Source organism: Diadema antillarum, unplaced genomic scaffold (assembly GCF_040938485.1).
Source record: "Diadema antillarum isolate AM-2024a unplaced genomic scaffold, OU_Dant_1.0 scf00000070, whole genome shotgun sequence".
Lineage (NCBI taxonomy): Eukaryota > Metazoa > Echinodermata > Echinoidea > Diadematoida > Diadematidae > Diadema > Diadema antillarum.
In genome coordinates, this window is record NW_027270959.1 from 1,592,265 (window position 1) to 1,616,942 (window position 24,678).

Below are 24,678 nucleotides of genomic sequence, written 5' to 3' on the forward strand. Positions count from 1 at the left end.
CCTAGGAACCAAAAAGTTTGTATCTGTGACCTCACCATCACCAAATTAATGCTTGCATGTCGGTAATAATGCATGTCTTTCATCCCGTGTAGTGTAATTCACCATAGCACAGAGGTACTCTTCCTCTGCATGAACGGGGAAGTCTCAAGGAACATGCATCAGCGACGCTTTGCACCATGGCACATGGAAATATTGACTAGGAAATCGTACCAGCCACGAAATTATAGAAGAAATGGATGAAATTTCTTCATTATTAGTATCTCCTCTTTTGTTTTGTGCATGCTCTCTCATTTCGATACTCTGTCAAAAGAAGTTGAGTCTAATTTTAATGTGCCAAATCAAACCTGTCCTGCCGGGCCATTTACATGGTCCAATGCTCACATCATATCAGAGTAGGCCTATACTTTCTAGACAATGCTAATATCAAAGGGATACATTTCCCAATAGTGTTATACCTATATGTACATATTCATAATGTACATCTGTGCATTCCCATGAGGCTCGATTTGGGGTTGTTTGTCCTCTGTTGATCTCATATATCTACTCATCCCAAGCATGCAAGCCTCCTTCAAAGCAATCTTCTTCTTCTTCTCCTCCTCCTCCTCCTCCTCCTCCTCCTCCTCCTCCTCTCTTCTTCTTTTACAGTTTCTGTCCGCGAAGGAGCCGCGGTGAAGACAATGGGACAGCGCATAGTGGCCTGGTTCTGCGGTTACTCCGAGGAGACCGCGGAGGCTCGGGAGATGGCCCGGCAGCAGGCGCTTCAGAACCAGAAGATCTCCACGCTGAAGCAAGACCCGCGGGCCAAGGTGGTCATCTACGCCGGCATGGTCACACTTCTCGGCGTTGTCGTCTTCTTGTACACCTTCTTCTCCGTCGACTGGTTGTAGACAGGCTATCTAGTCCTGGGCTAACTCGTGCAATGATGCCTTACACCCACCTTGCAAGTGAAAGGTTTTATCCCAAAATGGGTTAAGCTCCTACATGAACCGCTTTTTATCATTCTACAGAAATTCCTCCATCAGATAAAGCAAGATTAAGCATTTCCAAGGTATCTTATCCTCGTTCTATAACAAGGATCATTCATAAAGTTAGTTATTATCTATATTTTCCTATTATTTCGTTCGTGAGCAGCAGCTTTAATGACAAAAAAAAAAGAGAGGAAAATGACTGAGATATGTAGAAGCAAAGAGATCCTACTGGGACCCACTTTTTATTAGGACCACTTTTTTTTTCAAATGATAGAATTTATTAATTTCTCGAAGCAACATAATTTTACAGAGGATAAATGAATTACAAAGTTATTACTTCAACACAAAAACATTTCTTTGATACAAACAATTTAAACACATATCTGTGTTTTTTATACTTTTTTTTCAAATATTTAAATATCTTCTTACTAAAAAACATACTATAAAGGGTCGTACATGCGAGAATGCGAAAATAGGATAAAATAACTTTTGGCAGTCCGAAAGCCCGCCTAGGCCCGCCCGACATGGCGACGACGAGTGCACATTGAATAACTTCCACAGGACCATTGCAATTGACTTCACACAGCCCCGCCGCCGTACACAAGTGTAACACTTGAGCACAGCGACAGGGCCGCGCACAGCCACATTGCAATGTACAGCTAATAAAAGGAAATTCGTAAATACTAATAGGCCCCATGGAAAGAAAATCTAGAAATTAGCAAACAACATTCACCCGCCGTCCCCACGCTCAGGCAGGCCCCCAGCGGACTTCCGGCAAGCCATTGGAACGCCAAGGATGCACCCTGCCCGAAAGTATGTACAGTGTATACATTTACATTACACACGCCACACCCAGGTAGGCTCCTAGAAAGCCACCGGGTTGCCACGAACGTACCCTGCCCGAAAGCATGCATAAATTAACTTACATCATAACGTTAAAAGAAACTCGCGGGTACATAGACCTTTAAACTATTTTCATGCATACCTCCCCGGCAAAGATTGCTCCAGGCAACCCGTAAACACGTCAATATCCACCTGACGTTGCAACAACTAAATGTATGCAAGGTGGATTCCAAGTATGGAATTATTTTCTACAGACAAAATCGAATGTTACCAGTTTCCGAGAGAAAATACCTCCATATATTTGACTACGAACCAAATGAAAGTGTTGCATCAGCCCCATCCTTGAATCATCAAGAAACATGAAATACACTATATTAACGAAACAACATCAGACAGTTCAAATAAGTTGAACATGTCTCCATTTATCTAAAAACACAGTGATTTTACCTTGTTTTAGATATATAATTTCTTCAATTTCATAATAATGTTTCAAAGCTTTTTGAAATAACGCCAAAGATAATGTACCGTTCTTACATCTTGTGGCGAATATGTAATATTTGGCATATAAAAAAACAGAATTCAATGTAGTGAAAGGACCATTTAAGATTCCAAATATGAAATCGTTAAATGTGAGAATAACTTCGTCTTTCAAAACTTGTCTTTGGAACTCTCTCAAAAAACGTTGAGTATAAGGGCACTCCCAGAACAAATGTGTAATTGTCTCGGTTGTATCTAAACAAAAGGTACATAAATCAGAATCTGACAAACCAATTTGTTTTAGCAGTTTATTCATCCCGAGGATGTTGTGTAGAATCTTGAACTGAAAATAACGCAATTTTGTCGACAATGAACTTTTAAAAGGAATGAGATAGATTTTTTTCCAGTCAGTGACTGGTTCTATCAAAATTGAATTCCATTTTTCTTGTGATTTTGGAACTTCACGAAAATTATCTACGCATTTTCTATGAATAAATCTACATACTTTAGGAGCTTTCTTAATTTCAAGAATCAGTTCTTCTTGATAATTTTTATCTTGAGTTTGAGGTTTTTTAACAAGATTTTTCCAGTTAAGAGGAATTGCAGATATGATGGAAAAAAAATCCAAAAAATTGCATTGAATTTCATATTTATTTCTAAATTGTGAAAATGAAAGAAAATTACCCTGTTCATTCAAAATATGATAAATTCTCGTAATACCTTTATTTATCCAATTATGCTTAATAACAACTTTTCCATTAATTCTAATGCAAGAATTATTCCATATAACCTGATTATGAATATATCTGTCAGGAGGGTTCTGAGAAAAAACTAAATTACTCCAGCAGACAAGAATTTCTCGTATGAATATATTTCCGACCTGATTAATCATATCCTTGCAATCAAGATTATAAATCCAAAATAAGTCTCCACCGAGATCTTTCATTGACAAGTCAAAAAAGCATTTCCAGCTACCCCTACTATCAGGGTTTAAAAAGCGTTTTACCCATGCGGTTTTAAGACCAACAATCATTGACTGAATGTGTATCATTCGTAGTCCTCCCTCACTATAATCTCCAATAATAATTTTACGTTTGATCTTATCTGGCTTCTTGCTCCATATAAATGAATATATAACAGACTCAATTTCTTTTATGAAATCATCTGGAGGCTTTGGAAGAACAGAGAATAAAAATACTAATTGAGATATACCGAGAGATTTAACAAGAGTAATCTTACCTATTGGGGTTAAATTTCTAGGAGCCCAAACTCTAAAAATTCTTTTCAGTAATTCCATTTTAGGCTTAAAATTGAGTTCAAATAAGTCATTTGGGTTTGTAGTAAAACGTATACCCAAAAGGCGATAAGGCCCTGGTGAATATGTGAAACCCAAAAAGGATACATCTGGAGGATGGGCTTTGTAATATCCTAAAGCAATAACATCTGATTTGTTGCGGTTAATACACAAGCCAGAATATATTTTCAGTTGATTTATAATATACATAATTCTGGCAAGAGAGTTTGTGTCTTGAACATAAAATGTTGTATCATCAGCATACATACTTATCTTTATTTCAACATCATTGATTATGATCCCTTTAACGTTATCATCTCTTTTAATCCATATACTCATTATTTCATTGCAGATTATAAACAGTAACGGGCTAAGGGGGCATCCTTGGCGCACACCTCGCGTAAGATTAAAGAACTCAGAGGCATGACCATTATTTAAAACACAAGAATGAATATCAGTATACAAAATTTGCACCCAGGAGATCAAATCATCTCCAAAGTTAAAGTATCTTAAGGCTTGAAACATATATGACCATTCCAGTTTATCGAATGCCTTTTCTATATCTGCTAACAGCATAAAACCAGTAGCTTCACAGTCAATCATGTCTAATGCCAGTCTAATATTTTCACCAATGAATCGCCCCTTCATAAAACCGGTTTGATCACAACTTATTATATCAGACAACACTTTCTTTAACCTTTGGGCAAGACATTTTGCCAAAAGCTTGTAATCAGTATTCAGAATAGATATGGGCCGCCAATTCTTCAAAAAAAGTAAATCCTGATTTTTTTTTGGAATAAGATTAATGATTGCTCTCCTTTGGTCCAGGGATAATTTGCCTGAAGTAAAAGAGAAATTGAAACTATTAAGTAACATTTCTCCAAGATCTGTAAAAAAGAATTTGTAAAATTCACACGGGAAGCCGTCAGTTCCTGGAGTTTTATTATTCTTCATAGTTTTAAGACTGTGTAGACATTCATTGAGTGTGATCAAACCTTCACATTTTTCTTTTAAATTTTCAGACAATTTAATTTCCTGAGTGTCTCTAGGTAACAAATGTTCAAACTCTACAGTAGGAGGATTACACGACGTGTAAATCAACTTATAATAATCTTTGACAGTGTTTAAAATATCTTTTGTCGATGAAACAAGTTCACCATTATCATTGTAAAGTTTGGTAATAAGTTTTTGTCTCTGATTCCTTTTCTCCAAATTCAAAAAATATCGAGTGTTCTTTTCACCATTCTCGACCCAGTTTGCTCTGGATCTAATAATGACACCCTGAGTTTTCTTTTCATACAAAACATTTAAATCATCTCTGTAACATTTTATCTGTTGGGCCAGAGAATCACAAGGATTAAGAACATAATCAGATTCTAAATTACCTATTTTCTCAAGCAAATCATTTTCATATTTCTTATTCTGTTTTGCTTTCTGAATAGAGTATCTAAGAGTCAAAGATCTCATTTGACATTTCAAAAAATCCCAAAAAGTATTTGGGTCTAAAATTTCAAAATATAAAGTTTTAGTTTCTTTAATACAATTACGAATCTGTTCAACATATGTTTCATCTTGTAAAAGAGATGTATTAAATTTCCAAAAACCACGTCCTCTGATTTCATTTACTACAGAAAAATTAAGGGATATTGCTGAATGATCTGTTTTAAAACCAGGAGAGATCTCACATTTGTCAACTTGAACAACTAAATTACATGATATAAGAAAAAAATCTAAACGACAAAAGATATTTCTCGAATGCCAAGTATATGTACGAGTTTTAGGATTTCTAAATCTCCATACATCAATAAGATTATATTCTTCCATTATTTCATTTATACAAGCAACACTATTATAATGAGTAATTGCTCTGCCTCCTTTCTTGTCTAGGTTAACATCTAAAACACAATTGAAATCACCTCCCCAAACAATTGACTCACAGTCAAATTCAGACAGTTTCTCCAAAACATCAAAAAAGAACAAAGAGTCATCAATATTTGGACCGTAAACGTTGACAAGCGTAATTTTTTGATTATCAAGCAAAGCGTCCAAAATAAGAAGTCTTCCATTATTATCACAATAATGTTTATTAATTGTAACCAGCGAGGCGTCTTTAAACAATATACAAACACCTCTACTGTTTGAGGCACCATGAGAAAAATAAATTACACCATGTCCCCAATCTTTCGCCCAAATACTTTCATCTTGAGGGGAGGAATGAGATTCTTGAATGAAAAAAATATTTGCGTTTTTACTACGTAACCAGTTAAACATTTCTAAGCGTTTAACTCTGTCACGAAGACCTCTGACGTTCAATGAATATATACCAAATGCATTCATAGATAACAGTAGGTTCTTTTACTCAAAAAACACGACCTCATTAAAAACAGACTTTGTAAGTTAACTGATCCCGAAACACTTCTAATACAATAGTATGAGAGCTTGGTACCACACACATCAACTTGCATTGAAAACGTAGAGCTAATACGACATATGTATTTGTTCTTTCCTCTATCCCTTTTAACATGAAAATACAAAATCCGGCTTGCTTCGAGAAAAAACAAAAAACATTTCCAAAACATGGCTGCTATGACAAACACGAATCAGACTCCGATTCCGAGAGCCGCACTGCTAAGCACGATTCCTACAAGAAAACATATAAAAAGCCGTTTAGAGCAAAAACAATTTCGGCATAAGAACTGAAACGGTATCACATATTGACTCGCGTGAATATGGAGCTGCTGTTTAGGTGCTTAGAATATGGCAGAACATAAGGATGTAAATGCACGACTACAAACTCACAGTGCCGTAAGCCGATCTTGGCCGTAGCTGCCGTGTCTAGGACTGAAATAGTAACGAACGAAACCCCGAGCGACCGGCGTGAGGATTCACAGACAAAATACCCAGCTAGCGGCAGCAAAATGAAATGAATGATAGTCACAGTGCGATGTGCCGGTCCTTTGGCCGTAGTTGAGTGTCCAAAGACTGATATAGCGACGTTTTTTACACCGAGCGACCGGGCAAAAGGATCCAAAAACGAATGATACCCAGCTACAGTGGCTGCGGATGAAATAAACAGTGGTCACGATACGATTTACCGCTCCTTTCGCCGTAGCTGCGTCTTCGAAACTGATGTAACGACGTTCTTACCACCGAGCGACCGGGCACAACGATGCATAGACGAATGATACCCAGCTAGCGGCTGCAAATGAAATTAACACAGGCGATATACCGGTCCTTTGGCTTTAAGTGCATATCCGAAGGCTGATATGGCGCCCATCCCGCCATCTCCTAAAGATTAAGAGTTAAGTAATAGCGACTTACTAGTAATTTCAACCTGTGGACACAACTACTCAGGGTGGGTATGAACCATGGCAGTGACAATACGGGTGAGGGGCGGAGGGGTGTCATCGCTGTGCGAGTAGGTCACTGTAGGGCTGTGTGCGGGATCAATATGCGGTGAACGGCCTTCGCTGACTCGGTTCCCGGAGCTACTGGCCGAGGAGAAGCGCGTAGTGCGATGGGGAGTGTCATCCCGAGTGTCAAGAAAGATATGATAATAATTATTCACACAAGCACTTGTGAATGCGCTCTTAAAAGTACTTGCAGATTATAAGTATATGGGCCCTATCAGTACCAATTTGACATACTCATGTATTATCCGGCATGCATACTCTTACCAACCGGGCATCCTGTCTAAAACCATCAAAGGGACCGGATATACATACTCTCTAAAAAAATCGAGTGAAAATTTTCACTCTTAAAAGAGTGAATACAAAAAAGAGTGAATTTAGATTGAAATTGGAGTGAATTTTGAGTGAAAATGTTCATTTTCACTCATTTGGGAGTGACCTCAGGGATCACTCGAAGATTAATAAGCGAGTTCACCGTTGTGATCTGCGCATGTGCAAAATAAAGGTCACAATTATGAAAATGTTTGTGTATTTACCGTTGACTTCCAAACGAAAAGAATCCTCAGGCGAATGAGGATCATATGTTTCACACCTGTTCGAACGTACAGGTGAAAGTGTTTCATCAACAAAACTGTAAATGCTCTCCGGCCATGCTATCTACATTTATTACGAAGATGGCATACTTCCACAGAGAACGTTTCGCGCATCACCCAGGACCCTTCTTTGTTATTTGAAAACCTGTGGGCAGGGGTCAAGTGAGACATAAGAATTATGCGCCATTAAACGTGAACTCCCTTTATGGCAATAGTGTGCATGCATTGCAAATAAGCTTGAATGCACGTGGGAAAATCGTGAATCGTCAATAGATAATGGACTTAATATATATATACGCCCACTTTTGAGCACGTTGTACCAAGATTTCGCTAAAAAAAAAAACCCACTCCGTTTATCAGTTACAATCTTGCTGAGAATATACTAGCATTGTGTTCGTTTGGATCATTATGACATCGGTGTTCCATTTAAATCAAGTCCTAACCCTAAATTCTGATAATAGCAAGCGACGTCTGTACCACAATGATAATTTCATTTTATGCGTAACGATGAAATTTTACCTTCTGAACGTCTTTTGTTGATGTTACCAGAGAAATTCGAGTTATATCCTTTTCCACTAACCTTTATGTGTATTCTGTTTGTTGTTGTTGTTTTGTTTTTCGTTGATTCGAAGTGACATTATTGTAAATGATACTTTTAGTTTCATTCCGTTTTTCCTATTGTTTGTCCAGAGTATATAGAGCTGGTCTTGTTATAGTGTTAGCTTTCATTTGCTTCCATACAAGTCATGTACATTGTAGTTTTACCGACAGTACTGGAGGTTAAAGTTACCGATCAGAGTCATCTTAATTCTACACTCACAATACCGATATTATGCTCTTTTTCGAGAAGGAATGCCACGTATGTAGCTTTCAAGAGATTTGCCATTCGACTGAAGCTGCATAGGCGTTTCGAAAGATTCGCGAAAGATTCACGAAAGATTCACGAAAGATTCACGAAAGGTTCACGAAAGGTTCCGTGTCTATTTAGGAACTGGTATGTCGCAATAATGCCGACAAAAAGTGTGCAACAATGTATGATCTCATACGGTTTGTGTTGCTTTTTTTTTAATGGAACACAGATAAAAATAAACTGTCCAGAGTCGACCATGTTTTGTATTTGATGTTTCTACATTAGTGTTTGTTTTTAGTATCATGTACAGTACATGTACATGTATATGTATGTTATAAAACAAAAGTAGGCTAATATTTGTACAAATATCATAATGCTTTTAGTCCACGTGTTGAAAGAGAGAGATCCAGAATGCATTGTTATCAACGTCCAACGAATTTACATAGATGGTTGCTCAAAAATAAAATTATGTGTGATAATTTATTACGCCGTCTGTAACCTTAAGAGAATGCGGGGCTAGGACTAAATAGGGAGTTTGATATTCTTTTTGAAAATGCATTCTCACATACATGTATGTATATGTTATATGTATGTATGTTATATAGGCCTATAATACACTCAGCAAAAAAAGAAAGTAAACACTTTTTCGAGTTCATATTTTTCATAAAAGATTTTGATGAAAATCAATGTATTATATACCAAATTGAAGGTAGTTTAATTGGCTATCAAACTAGTAGTCAATATAGAGGGAAACGTTACGCATGAGTAAACGCATTTATTTTTGTCCTCCAAGGTACATAAGTAAAAATTGCAAAAATTGACATGTTGTCTTTCATTTGGAAATGCCCTTTAAGATAACAATAATAACAAAAGACCAGTTTAACAGAGTGGGAGACATGAATGAAATAACAAAAATAAATTTTGGCTCTCTTTATGTCTTTATAACCTCAAACAAAATCAAAGTTAAAAAACTAAAGGGGGAAAATAACAATTTTCTGTCAACTTAAACTTTAAATGACATAGGGAGTAAGGGCACAATGATGATTAAATGAACAGAGTATCTTCATTTCATTCTTTTAATGTCGTAATTTAAGAATTTATGAGACAAATTCAAGAATAAATATGATTTATAATTTTCCTAATTTGAGAAATCAATTCAAATTCCTACCATTTTTGTTTATATTGCTTCTTCTCGCATTGCATTCTAATTTGGATTTGACTGAAAATTCTTCATTTTCCTCCACTATTTTAGCCTTTATTGATCTTTTGGGCTTCAAAGATATAACAGAGCTCATAGCTCTTTATTTTTGCAACTTAATTCATCTTATTTTTGTGTTAAATTCGTCTTTTGTTCTTATTGTTACATGGAAGAACACTTATGAAGAGCACGCATGAATGAAAACTTGTTCATTTTTGCAATTTTCACTTTTGTGCCTTTGAAGAGAAACACGAAGGTGTTCACTCATACGTAAAGTTTACTTTTTATCGACCTACCAGGTTGATAGCCAATTAAAGTACCTTTCATATGGTATATAATACATTATCTTTTAGCTAAATATTCGTCCTGAGGACGGACAGTCAACTGTCCGAAACGTTGAGTCTCTTCTAACTCTTCTATACTTCCTTGGTTCCATACTTCCTTGGTTCACAGTCCTTTTCAGGACTATACTCACTTGAGAAAGAATACTCTTACTCAATTTCTCACCTCTCATCCAACCTTTCTTGCTGTCTTTCCCCTGTCATTTCAACAGTCCTTATAAGGACTATACATACGTGGTGAACCGCAAACCAAGTGTATCTAATATACCACACCATGCAAACACCTCTCTCAAAAATCATCTTAGAAATATAAACTTGAAAAAGTGTTTACTTTCTTTTTTTGTTGAGCGTATATATATATATATATATATATATATATATATATATAATTATATATATCTAGATGGCACCTTAGGGAGACATATTGGGGGGAAGTGTCTTCATTAGGGAGACAACTGGTCATTAAGGAGACAATTTTCGTGTCTCCATTGCGTAAACTGCCATTGAACATGTATATAACAAATTTGCATATAAAACAAATGGAAATGTCTTCCAAATGACCCATCTAGGAGTATATATATATATATATATATATATATATATACCGGGTGTCCCAAAAAAAGCGGAACGGTGGATTTTAAGTACCTTGCGGTCTAAAAGTTATATATCTTTTGACATCATTAGAAAGAGCATCTTCCGCAGAAGACTATGATACCAAAATCATTAAATTTGGTTCCGTACTTTTAATTCTACGCCAATTTCTGAAAATGCAGTCATTGTCAAATTTCGCCGGATTTTTGCGACTTATGAGATAATAATTTGAGCGCGACACGCGATCCATACGGTGAACATTGTGTAAGCTCAGTGATCCATGTCAACAAAAGATACAGCTTTCACATTGGGCACGGGCCAGGAAAAAACAGTGTGTGTGTGTGTGTGTGTGTGTGTGCGCGCCCAATATGAAAGCGTTATCTTTTGTTGACATGGATCAACGAGCTTACACAATTCACCGTATGGAACGCGTTTCGCACCCAAATTATTATCTCATAAGTCGCAAAAAATTGAAAATGACTGCATTTACAGAAATTGGCGTAGAATAAAAAGTACTGAACCAAATTTAATGATTTTGGTATCATGGTCTTCTGCGGAAGATGCTCTTTCTAATGATGTCAAAAAATATATCACTTTTAGAACGCAAGGTACTGAAAATCCACCGTTCCGCTTTTTTTGGGACACCCGGTATATATATAATATATAAACGTACTCACACACACGCGAGCGCACACACACACACACACACACACACACACACACACACACATACACACACTTTATAGCAGGTATTACTGGCAATGTGAAAGAATGTGCAACATACATAGTTTGCTTTCTTCCGAGGCAATAGTCTGCAAAACTTATACATAATTATTCGAACTTCAACTCGTAATTTTCAAGTTGGCGCTAGACCCTTTTTGCGTCTCTTGTTTTGTGTGTGTATGTGTATGTTTTTTATCTCACGAATTCTCCGCAGAAGACAAAATTCACAATGATCAAGGAGTCACCCGTCCTTGCAATGATCAATGTGAAATTCAGATATTCTAGTCTCCTGTTCAGGGATTCATTGTATCCAACGTTACCACACTGCATAACGTAGACTTCAATGTTGTGCGTGACTGATATTTACTGACTAAGCAGATAAAGATCTAGACCGTCTTGAAATAGACATGCATTGAGACCTTCAGTTGTGTCGTCAAGACACAGACATAAAAGCATTGCATGAATTCACACAAGTAGTATAGTTTGTTCATTTAAGACAAGGAGCGATGATTTCGAAAACTACTCACCCAAACACATTCGCCATGGGCAATGGTAATGCATACACACGTTCACGAATAATCTTTGTAAACTTCATCTATTTTTGCCATAATAAAGGCAGATCATGCAATATTCGGAGAAATAAATGACGTCAATACTTACACATATTACTGCCAATAAAGTTCATTAAATTAAATTGTAGGTACAGTGATTAGGCCTTTGACTGTGCACAATCAAGGCTACTTGACTTTGATAAGTTATTGCCATATAAAAACAGCTTTTAACAGCAAAGTTCTGTCTGCAGGGGGTACCCAATAGTCTGACTGATTTGTCAAGGTCAATATAGCAAAGTTTGTTCTGCCAATAGGCGAGATTCCAGTGACGTCGTGAAGTCATGGATCAACTTGCTGAGGAGCATACAGTAACTACACATGTGTGGAAAGCAATCGTTACATTCTGTGTTCCACCGTCGTGTTGAGATTTTATCAGGCCAGCGGCCTTGTAGGTGATGCGGATATGCGGTAAGCGTATCGAGAGATAGATTTATGCGTTTACTACACACATGATTTGTGTTGCCCCTCAGGCAACACGTTTTTTTTTTTTTTTTTTTTTTTACGTTATTCATTTTTTCATTCATTCATTCATTCATTCATTCATTTAACATCTCCAACAGAATTTGTAATTACATTTTTCTCACATATAATAATTACATATATGTGTCAACAATTACAAAATATGAAAAGAGATATTTATGGATATAAACAAAACTAGGGTGGGAAAAAAAGCACAAAACATTTTGAAGTCTAGAAAATGCAGGAGATGGTTCAGGTTCATATTCAGAGCGACATGAAAATGAGCAATTTTTAGGGCCGTGAATTTCTGTTGCCTGGGATTTTGTGGAAATTTCATCAAGACTTGATAGTCTATACGTTGTAAAATGCCTCCTTTTCATACATACTAGTACATCAAAACGATAAAATTCCACAAAACGAAAGAAGTCTTGTTCTTGCATTATCACAAGCAAGTGTCGATTTCGTGGGAGTATTCTTTGTGAAATTTTTTTGGACCATGTCAGACTAACAAAAGGCTTGTTGTATAGCTTCTAAGAAGAAGCTCATGTGCTTTTGAGCAAAATAAAACCCACAAACAAAAAACAAACAACTACAAACGATTAATCACACATTAGTGCAGGACCATATGTAATTACCGCATGGTATGATAAGACGCTAAGCCTATTAATACGTTATAACGAAATTGATGAACCCAACATTTCTCAGAAACCACATGTTTGTAGTTTAAAGTGGTATCATTACTGACTTTATGACCTTGCAGTTGTATGCTTATAGATTTAGAGGGTGTGCCTATGAGAGTCAAATATTAAAAAAAAAAAAAAAACCAATCAATTGAACCCTTTAACATCGTTGATAAGTGATTGCATTTACTAGTGTTTGCTGCACATTGAAACAAGTTCGGGGATACCTTTTTTTTCGCCATTCTTCGGTTTGGATATTAAAAGAAATAAAATCATACAAATAGAAAAGGTGGTTGTACATGCACCAACATAATACACCCCAACTAATTCATCTACAATTTGTAAGTATGCTTGCTATTTTCACCGTTGCTGTTTAAATACATGTACAGGTGTAGGTGGTATCATGGGGCTATATGGCATATATCACCCCTGCCCCCCCCCCCCCCCCCCCCATATAGTGTGTGGGGGGGTGGGGTGGGTGTGTATGTGTGTGTATGTGTATAATACGTCGGGTGAGAATGAGAAGGGCATTTTTATGACTCGTATCGTATTATTGTCCGTGATTCGTATATTATTGTCCATAATCGTGATGGTCCTCGCAGCTATATATATTATGGTAACGATTCCACTGAGTCGTGTTACTGTCCAGTCAAATCATTCAGGCCACAGGGAATAGCAAAAATTGGAATTGGGTAATCTATTTCTAGTTTGCTTGTTTCAAAACATTTCAGTCTTTCATTGACCAAAGCAGCGTATTCACAACACATAATCTGTAATGATGCAGTTGATTACACCATTTGCAAGTTTACATGGAAGATATAAACGACCTTTTTAACATACCATTTTCTGGTGATAAATATATCGGACCCCCACCCATTCTCGTGCTTCTTCCTCTCGGAATGCCTATTTCCCCCATATCTATGCAATGCCTGAAGGTATTTCATTGATAACTAGTGTATAGAGAATGAACTACCAAATAGAAATTCTCCAGAGAGAGTTTTTGGTTGCGGGGTCAAAGGTCAAAGGTCAAGTGAAAATACTAAAATTTCCCTTTTTTCTCCATATCTCACAAATGGTTCAAGGTATCTTCATGGAACTCAGTACATATGTATGCACTGACTCTCAATGATTATCTACATTGTAGGGAATGCAGCGGTCATGGGTCAAAGGTCAGGGGTCAAAGTTAAAGGTCAACTCCTCAAAATTTCACTTTTCCCTCTTACAATATGTATTTATGCAATGCCTGTAGGATTTTCTTGAAACTTAGCGTATGCAAGTATTACCAACAGAGATTCTCTTGGAAGTTTCTTGCAATAAGGTCAAAAGGTCAAGTGAAAGTGCTGAATTTCACTTCTTCCTTGAACTTTTGAATGTGTTAAAAGTCAAGTAAGAATCGTCAAATTCCCAAAACCGGCACTCTTAGACAATATTACCATTCATCCGATTAAACCTAGTTCAAGAAAAGTGAACATTCAACACATTTGTGACAAACCTGCAATTTTTATAATTTGCCAATATTGTGTGAAACTGTCATTACACATTGTCAAGACATTGGACTCTACACCTGAACCGTGCATGTATTATGGCGGAGGCATACCAGTTGTCATAGCCAGTACTGGTCATAGCGATATTTCTAGTCTACTTGACTATGTTGTTTGCAGAATGCTGTTCTGGATCATCCACGTGTGACAATAATCTATTCGGTGGATCAAAGATAGCCTACACTGTATTTCCTTTTGGCCCATTGCTTGCTTTGAATCAATGTAGGTATGGTATAGCAAACACTCCTCTATTGCTGATTCTTGAATAGACTAGTATTTGTCCTTTCTTCATATCGGAACCAAACTCCCACTACTATTTAACCGTTCATATGCATGGAAGCATGAAATAAAAAATATGGAAACCGTAGCCAGATTTTGCACAGATATCTTGAAACTAACTGCCAGTGAGTAGGACAACTGTATCCTTCCTAATCAATATTGTGTCAACATGCATGATTTCCCGTTTGTTTTGTTGTGTTTTTTCCCGTATGTTTTAATCAGTTTTTGTTTGTTTCTTTGTTTGTTTGTTTGTTTGTTTGTTTGCCTGTTTGTTTGTTTGCAAAATCAATCAACAATTTTTGAACGGACTGGGATGAAAAGACTATAATGGCACAAGGAACAGATGGTTAAATTTTGGTATAAATTTGTATGAACTCTTGAAGTTTTTTAATGTTTTTTTTTTTTAAGACAATGTCAGTGAACTTGGGAGTTCAAACTGAGCGAATTTGAGGTTTGCATACGAGCACTAAAGCGCGTGATCTGGGCCCTGTTTCATAAAGCTGTTCGTAAAGTTACGAACGACTCGTGATCAGTTCTGATGTGCTATACTTATCAAAATTATAATTATTCAGCACAAGAACTGATCACCAGTCCTCCTTAAGTTGTTCGTAACTTTACGAAGAGCTTCATGAAACACCCCATGCTCGGGCGCCGGGCTGGGCTAGGCGGCGCCAAACTGGAATGTTGTGACGTAAACAAAAGGTTTCTTTATTGGGAAATGGGCGATATTCAGCATGCGTGCATCGATGGAAATCAGCTGCTTCACACGGCTTATTTCATACTGCTTAGTTTATACTTCCCCTTTTCGGGTCACAGTCAGCATCTGACACGCATTCAGTTCGAAATGGCTGAGTCCTTTCTCACTTTGATGTCAACGCCGTTTCAAAGCGTCGTTTCAAATCGCACAAATATGTGCATTTACAATCGGCGTCTCTGACTGCAATTTTCATGGGGAAGCATAAAGGCAAATCACACGCAGTACGCGTGTAAATGACGTCATCTTCATCACACTTCCGGCTCGCGTGAAAATGTGCGCGCCAGCTCAGCCCACCTCTGTACGTACTGTGCTGCACAATGTACAGTCTGCAAGTGTGTTAATCACTCGAGCTCCCCGTTGGTACATTTTGTACTCTGTACTTACACAGACACGTTATAGTGCATGCAAAGCTCATTAAAGAACAATCAGATTTTGTCAACAATTTGTCGATGATATGAATACTCGTATTTCCTATTATTGTCTACAGTCCTAGATGTGTATTACTAAAATAATGGAAATGATATTGGACATAGTAGGGAACGTGAATAATGCAGGTATATGATAGGCCACTAACTTCCGAAAAAGCGCCCCCCCCCCCCTTTCCTCTGCTGAGGTCAACGAAGCAATCGTAAACGCTCTTTCCATTAAGCTCAACGTCAATGAAAGAAAGCGCGTTTTTTTAGTCAGCATGCTCAATCAAAATCGCAGATTCGCCTTCACAAATTGAGCATAAACACAACCTTGGTTACTTTGTATTCCTACATGTTGTTTGCGTAGGATGCTGTTCTAGTTCATCCATGTCTATTCCGGTGGATCGAAGGTATTTCGTTTTGGCCCATTGCTTGAATAGGCATGGTAGAACCCACCCCTTCTCTATTGCTGATTCTTGAATATTTGTCTTTTTTTTTAAATCCGAACAAAAACTCCCACTATTTTCTAACTGCTCTTATTCATGGCAGCATGAAAAAAGTTTGGAAACGGGAGCGCTTTCTTTCATTATAGTTTTGCTCATATATATTGAAACTAACTGTCGGTGAGTGGGACAACCTTATCCTAAATTCCTAATAGTACGGTCTGCTATGTCGAAATATTGGATCCCGTGAGATTTTCGTGCCAAAATTGATTTTTTTTTTTAGCTAACTTGGTCAATTTGGGGGTGCTGAATTTTAAAAATCTTTAGTTCCATTTTTTCGGCCACGTCTTCAGCCGCCATTTTGAATTTCAAAATGGCCACCATAGCAAACTGTATTTTGACCCAGTTCTCATAATGTGAGCATCATAGAAGGTTCAAATCTGATGCAAAAAGCAAGTTTATGATGTCAGACATTCTGATACACCATTTCCTTATATTGTAGATTGTTTTGATACAATTTGAGGGCTGCCATCTTGAAATTCAAAATGGCCGCTATAGCTAAATGTATTTTTACCTGTATCTCAGGTTGTAAGCATTACGGAAAGTATAAATTTGGGACAAAAAGCAAACTTATGATGTTAGACATGCTAATATACATTTTTGTTTTAAATGATGGATCATTTTGGTTGGCGGCCATCTTGAAATTCAAAATGGCCGCCATAGCAAATGAAATTGGGCCTATATCTCATATCGTATGCAGTGTGTAAGGTTCTAGCTTGGGGCAAAGAGCACGCGTATTCTATCAGACTTTCTGAAACATTTTTTCTGAAATGATGGTCCATTTTTATATCACAGGTGGCCATCTTGAAATTCAAAATGGCCGCAATATCAGAATGTATATTTTGACCCATTTTTCATGTTGTAAACAACACAGAAAGTTCACATTTCGGGCATAAACCAGGCTCATGATGTTGAGCATTCAGATGCACCTTGATCCCCTCCCTAAAATTGCAGATCATTTTTGAGGCTACCATTATTATTATCATTCAAAATGGGTGCTTTTCAACTAATATCTGTGGTTACAAGCAACTTTTAGGCATATCAATGTTTATGGTGGTGTACATTGTACATTCTTTTACAAACAAACACACACACACACGTAATCATATACACTCTGTAATAATGGATTATTCGCATTGGCTGCCACTCTTGAAATTCAAGATGGATTTCGACCCATATTTGGTGCTCTAAGATCTTTATCCTGCAATTTCAATCATGCTGGAGCACTTTCATGTAGGACCTATGTGTAAGTCAATCACTTCAATAAATAGTGTATGTTTGTACAAGCGGGACTGCTTCCTGTAGGTACACTGCCATGTTGAAATGCAAAATGGCTGCACAGAATGGAAAATCATGTGATTCTGGTGTCAAAGCAAATGACTTTCAAAAGTGCCTCAATAACTGTGTCTGGGTGACTAAATGTCCCCATTTAGATGATTTGGTTGTAGAGTTTAAATAAACAATATTAGCCGTGTACTAGAAAATTTATCGGAAATTGACTTAGTTAATGTCTTCTAGGCTCATTCCCTGCATGTGTTTTTGAAGTCACAACACTTTTATAGGGCTGTACATAGGGGAAAATTGGTTCTAAATTCTTCCAGAAACAATGAATTTTGCATTTCTTGCCATATGAACATGATAATGAATTCTATGGCTACCGTTTGTGTAGGAAGCTCAAAGCATTCAATTGCACAGTTTATGTATATCCGCTGGAAATAATTACAATGTACCATATCATATTCCCCTGTGATGAGTAGAGGCACAAATTAGGTTGTAAAGGTTTACGAGGTTTGTTCTCTGGATGTGTTGTATCAAGACTCTACGAGAGCAAAGCGGGAGATTGTCCAGGTTGAAGTCATTCACGCCCAACTTCTGGAAGGCATGGACTGTGTCATTGCACATTCTGCATGATTCAAGGCTTAGATAATTCTTCATCCATCTGCTCTTTGAGATATCCTCAAATTTTCAACTTCAGCCTGCGCCATGAAAGGCATGACCAAGTAGACCTTTGTTTTTCGCAACAATTTGCAGAACATAATCTCTCAACAATGTCAATTGTACTTTATCATCTCCTTTTCTAGTGATGGAGCAGACGACATGCGATGCAGTATCGAAAGTAAAGCAAAGATCCACTAGGGGAGTGAAAATGTCAGTGTCTATACGTAATAATCATCAATATTTCTCTGAAATTCCCTGTTGCTCTTGAAGTAGCATCTAATACATGCACTGGAATGAGGAGATCTGCTTCCTTGTTGTGACGGGTGACAGCTCCCATGGTATCTTTGATGAACCCTTTGTTTCCTTTTTTCCCCGTTCTGTGTCAGATGGAATTGACTGATCAGTATTTCAACTTTCAGGCTGATTATTTGGCTCAGTTTTGTGGGTTTCTAAGGCATGGGTATGAAAAATGAACCCTTGTTGGTGGGAATGAGGAGAAGGCCATAAGATTGTGAGATGAAGAGTGATTGTGGAATTACTTAGAGCAGTAGAACTTATAACTTCCGATAATTGTATCGTCCAGTAATGACTGGATAATGACAGGTGTATCAGACTGTTGTCCCATAGAAGTGTTAAAAGAAGGTAGTGGTCCTCGTAAGCTTAATGACTTCTGATCAAATCTTACATGGTGTATTTCAATTGCAAGAGCTGAATGTCTGGCCTTTCTCATATTATCCCAGACAGATTTTTTTAAAATACTTTCAGATACAAATTCTTAGTACAGAATATGAAAACCTCCCCTTTCATCTCTTTCTAGAATATCCTTGAATGTTTCCGATACCTGATTGCCAAACACCACATTCATCAGTTTTAATGCAGCGACAATTTTTGAGATTACCCTCATTTATTGTGATGGTGTTCTAAATTGGTGAGGAATTCTGATGCATCCAAAGTGCCACAGAACTGAGCTATCATTGCTCCTTTGTAGTTTTAGAATCATTGGCGGTACAGCAGTAAGCATCTTGGAAGTCTTGATAATTTAGGATGACCCACACAAGGGCAATCAGGAAAAACCTACTCATTGGCATTCCTTATTCATTCTGTATTATTCCAGAAATACATCCGGCAATTATGAGCTCCCTGATGAGTTGTTTCATTTTGTGGTCAACAAACAAGCTTGTTAATGGGATGCCTGGTAGGATGACCATGGTATTTCTTGACATTGGGAGACTTTTCCTTGTTTGTCTTCATTCTCTCGAGGCAGCATCAAGTTTTTGAAGATCACCTTTAATCCTATTAATGCTTGCTTTTTTACAAATATTTGATAACTGGGATTAAATATAACTATCAACGAGGATCCACGACACCAAATGATGTTTTGCCTGAGAGGCAAAAACAAATCACGTGTACGCGAACCACATACCCGCTTGGCTATTATGAGACGTGAGATGTAACGCTTTACACGCTTGTCCACACTTATGGGAAGCAGTATGGGACCCCTCCTCTCCCCCCCCCCCCCCATGCAGATTTTGCCCCACAGGATGGCCTGATGACGTCATTGGAACCCGTTCTTACAGTCTTAATTTATGGCGGCCATTTTGAATTAAGGGATGGCTGTCGTTCTGCGTGACCTGAAAATGAATTCTGTCTACATAACTACAGTAAGACAATTTTTGGCAAATTCATCTATGGCGCTAACCACAGTAGGACCTATCATAATGTTTTTCTATGGCCACCATCTTGAATTTCAAGATGGTGGCCTATCTAATGATCCACAATAGAAAACAGCTGTACTGGAACGTTGGACACCACAAGCATGTGCATTACTGAAAATTTGATGCTCCTACAATAACTGCAACATGAGATATGGGTAAAAACGCTATATGGCGGCCATTTTGAATTTCAAGATGGAAGCCTATAAACTGTATCAAAATAATCCACAATATCAGAAAATGATATATCAGAGTGTCTGACATCACAACCATGCTTTAGGCAGCAAATTTGAAGCTTCTACAATGCTCACTGTATGAGATATGGTTCAAAATACTGTTTGCTATGGCGGCCATTTTGAAATTCAAGATGGCAGCCTACAAATTGTATCAAAACAATAAACAATATCAGAAAAAGATATACCAGAGTGTCCGACATCACAACCAAGCATTTTGCACCAAATGTGAAGCTTCTACATTGCCCACTTAATGAAATATGGCTAGAAATACAGTTTGCTATGGCGGCCATTTCGAAATTCAAAATTGCGGCTGAAGACGTGGTCGGAAAAAATGGAACCAAAGTTTGTTGGATTCAGCACCCCCAAATTGACAAAGTTAGCCAAAAAAATCAATGTTGGCACAAAAATCTCACGGGATTACATAGTAGCCTCTACTATAATCAATATTGTGTCCCCATGCATGGTACAATGTATTTCCGTTTAAAGGAACGACTCAATGCAAACGCATCATTGTGTAGATTCATACTTGCCAAACGAACTATATCTAAAAACATGCCATTATCATATCACATTCAATTCAATTCAATTCAAATGATTTTATTGCCATATAAAGTAATACAAAGTAATACACATTACATGGGTAGGCCTACATAACATCAAGAGGAACTTTCAATCCCGTAATTTCCAACAAAACATCATAAGTTTATGGTAATAAAACGATTACTTGTATTCGCCAACAAAAACCGTCTAAATCAATATTCTGCCCGTGACATCTTTTTTCTTTTAAATCAGTCATCACAAAGCGCTATTGGAATACATTGTTCCCTAGACTGAGCATAACTTGCGTGTTTCCACCTTTATACTATAGGGGAACATGGGGCAGGATGGGCCACATTTCACTAAATGTGCTTTATTTCAAATACTACGTCACAAACTTCCACATGAAATAGGATTTACAAAGATTGTGTAAGGCGACACTATCACACGTGATTATTATCATAATTGCCTACTTTTATTTTACGTAATAGCCATCTCAAAATAGCCAAATCTGTCCCATCCTGCCCCACATACGACGGACAAAAAAAAAAGAATCTATCCGGCGCATAATTCGCAGAAGAGAAACAATAAACCACGTGGGAAACGTCAGCTTAAGTACATATCATAACACACCCACTTTTACGATGTGACCTTGGTTGTGTATACATTGTGTGTGTGTCTGTGTGTGTGTGTGTGTGTGTGTGTGTGTGTGTGCGTGAGTGCGTGCTTCAGCCAACTAACAAGAGAGAAACATGAGTGAGGAGCCATGATAATTTATTTCAGACTAATGGTCACGTGGTAGTCTAGGACCAATTAATCAAAAGTAGTCATCTCTTGGAACCCAGTCTCTCGTAAAAAAAAAAAAAAAATCAAAATACAAAGAAACATAATCAAACAACCCAATTCTTCAACGAAATCCTTGAAAATGAAATGAATAAAACAGAATGAAATGAAATGAAATGAAAAGAAATGGAGACGAACGAATTCGAAATACTTGAACCCCAGTTTTCGACGAGCCGTGGGCTTTTCATTATACACTGTGAAAACTGCTACAAAACAACGATCATCTCGTACAAACAAGCCTTTGCTTTCAATTGTGCCAAGGTGATTCAGTTTAGCGATGCCGTATCTGCGTTAACGTTCATGAGGTCCCCACTCTCCCTAGTCTACACAGGTTAACATAGGATCACCATGCTGCGTTCTTTCGTGCATTCTCAAATTAAAAGACAAGGCCTTATGTCTATGGTACTCAGCTATGGCTGCGGCAGTGACAGTCGTCGTAACGGCGTGGTTTGGCCGTCTGTCACTTTGGCGAGGAATTCTGTCGGATCTGCCTTCCATCGTGTGCGCGGACATTCAACTAGGCCAATGCCAGTCGCTTCTCCAGCATTAGTGGTCCATCCTCAATCTTGCCTAGCTGATGGTGACATCGATATCCAGGTTTCTGGTCTGCATTCTGGCCAAGAGGTCACTCTTCGCGCCACCGCCTGGACGGACTGCGGCCGGTATAGCTTCCACTCTCACGCCACGTACAGGGCAAACCATTCCGGCAATATTTCGCGTAATGTACATTTCTATTTTCTTTTTTCTCTATTCGTCTTTACGTTAACAAATGGGTGTAAAGTCCTTTCATGCAACTACTGTTTTTTCTTTGCTAGAAAACATATCTTATGTTTATACACATATTATATGTCAAGGTATACATGTATACAGGGTTTTACGTTACCAGTGGCCCGGTGGTTAGTAAATGAAAATAGCAATAAAAGTTGATGTGCGGTCATCAAATTCATTATATATATATATATATATATATATATATATATATATATATACTCATCAACGTACCATAGGTTACAAAAATAAGTTAAAGAGCGCTCCAGCAAAGCGAATAATTAAAGCGAATATAATAATGAAAGCGAATATTATGATTTCATGTTCTCATCTTAATAATCAATTTACTCTTACTTTGTATTATTTTCTATAGATGGATTCACACTGTCATCCTATTACTCATTTGTATGATACAATCAATTTCACACTTGTATGTTCAAATCTATTTAGATTTCAGTGAGACACTGAACTGTGACTTTTGTAATTGATTATTTCATCTGTTTCTTAACAGGAATTATTATATCGACTTCTTCCTACCGATGAATATCGCATTCTAAGTCATTTGATTGTTTGAGCGCTCTTTAACCTATTTTTGTAACTTATGTTGATGATTATTTATATATATATATATATATATATATATATATATAAGTATTGGAACAAGTTCACGCGGTTGACTGCAGGTTCATCCATATTTATTGCTACTTGGAATTTCATGCAACCTCCATGAGGCGCAATCATCAGGCAATTGCCTGATGATTGCGCCTCATGGAGGTTGCATGAAATTCCGAGTAGCAATAAATGCGGATGAACCTGCAGTCAACCGCGTGAACTTGTTCCAATACTTCTGTCTAAAGCTCTTCCTTTGAGGATATCGAGCACTCTTCATAGAAGGATAGAATCGCCATGTATATATATGTATATATAACTTGCGCAGTCTTGATGTGTTACGAGTAAGTGTACCTCATGTATATTATGACATTTTTTCTTGCGTCTTTCTTCTCTCCTTATTCCCTCCTTTCCTACTTTTTGCTCTCTCGTCTCTCCTCTGTATATAATGCGTACAAGCACTTGACAGATTGTATCACTTCATTGCCATTATGACGTTTCTATTATCGTTCATAATTATTGTCTCCTTTGTGCAGCGCGTGCCATCTCAGTGTGACGTCTTCTCTGTTATAACGCACAGTATGGCACTCATATATTCACGCAACTCAGCATGCGTTTATTGTTATTATTTGTTATCCTTTGTTTTGGTTACACTGAGACTACGCGCGCTGGTGGGATATTGACATATCACTGTGAAATTCCATTGGCACCTTCATTGTATCATGTTAACTTCATTGCCTTTATGACGTTTCTATTATTCCTATTATTGTCCCATGATCTTTTTGTGCAGCGCGCGCAATCCTAGTGTGACGTCTTATCTATTATGACGTGTAGTATGACACTCATAAGCGCACAACATGCGTTTGTTGTTATTATCTATTATTTTTTTGTTTTGGTTACACTTATTGCGCGCGCTAGCAGGGTAGTAACACCTCACTCTTAATAATCATTGTGAATATTCGCACTGTCATCCCTGAAGAAGAGGAAGGTTCCTCGAAAATTCGGATTATTCATTAAATCAAGATTGGCTATCAATGCATTCCCTGCATTCCTCTGTTGTGACTTTATTATTGCTATATATATATATATATATATATATATATATATATATATATATATGTATGTGTGTGTGTGTGAGTGTATGTATATATATATGTTTATATATATATATGTATTTTATATATATATATATATATATATATATATATATATATATATATATATATATATTTATATCGTTTGAATAGAGAAGCTGAAATTTAAAAGGAAATTCTATCATCTTATATCCTTTCATTTCGGGTCACTTAAATGTCAGAGTCAAAGATCTAGACCCATCGGATACCAGAAAGAGAGAGAGAAAAAAAAAAAAGTTAATGTCGAGTTCAGATTCATTTATATACACACATTTCACGTGTGTGTGTGTGTGTGTGTGTGTGTGTCTTTGTGTGTGTCTTTGTCTGTGTGTCTTTGTGTGGAGAGAGAGAGAAGGGGGAGAGAAGGAATGAGT

The 24,678-nt window shown here is 37.3% G+C and overlaps 1 protein-coding gene across 1 annotated transcript in view; it reads left to right on the forward strand.

The window, feature by feature from the left end:
• The first annotated feature begins 677 nt into the window (after positions 1-677).
• The window catches only part of LOC139716821 (acyl-coenzyme A thioesterase 1-like), a 37,107-nt gene continuing 13,106 nt past the window's right edge, over positions 678-24,678 (forward strand). Inside the window, exons 1-3 of the mRNA XM_071628353.1 lie at positions 678-880; positions 1,721-1,781; positions 22,369-22,480. Coding sequence (XP_071484454.1) covers positions 678-880; positions 1,721-1,781; positions 22,369-22,480 — 376 coding nt within the window. The remainder of the gene's footprint in view (positions 881-1,720; positions 1,782-22,368; positions 22,481-24,678) is intronic.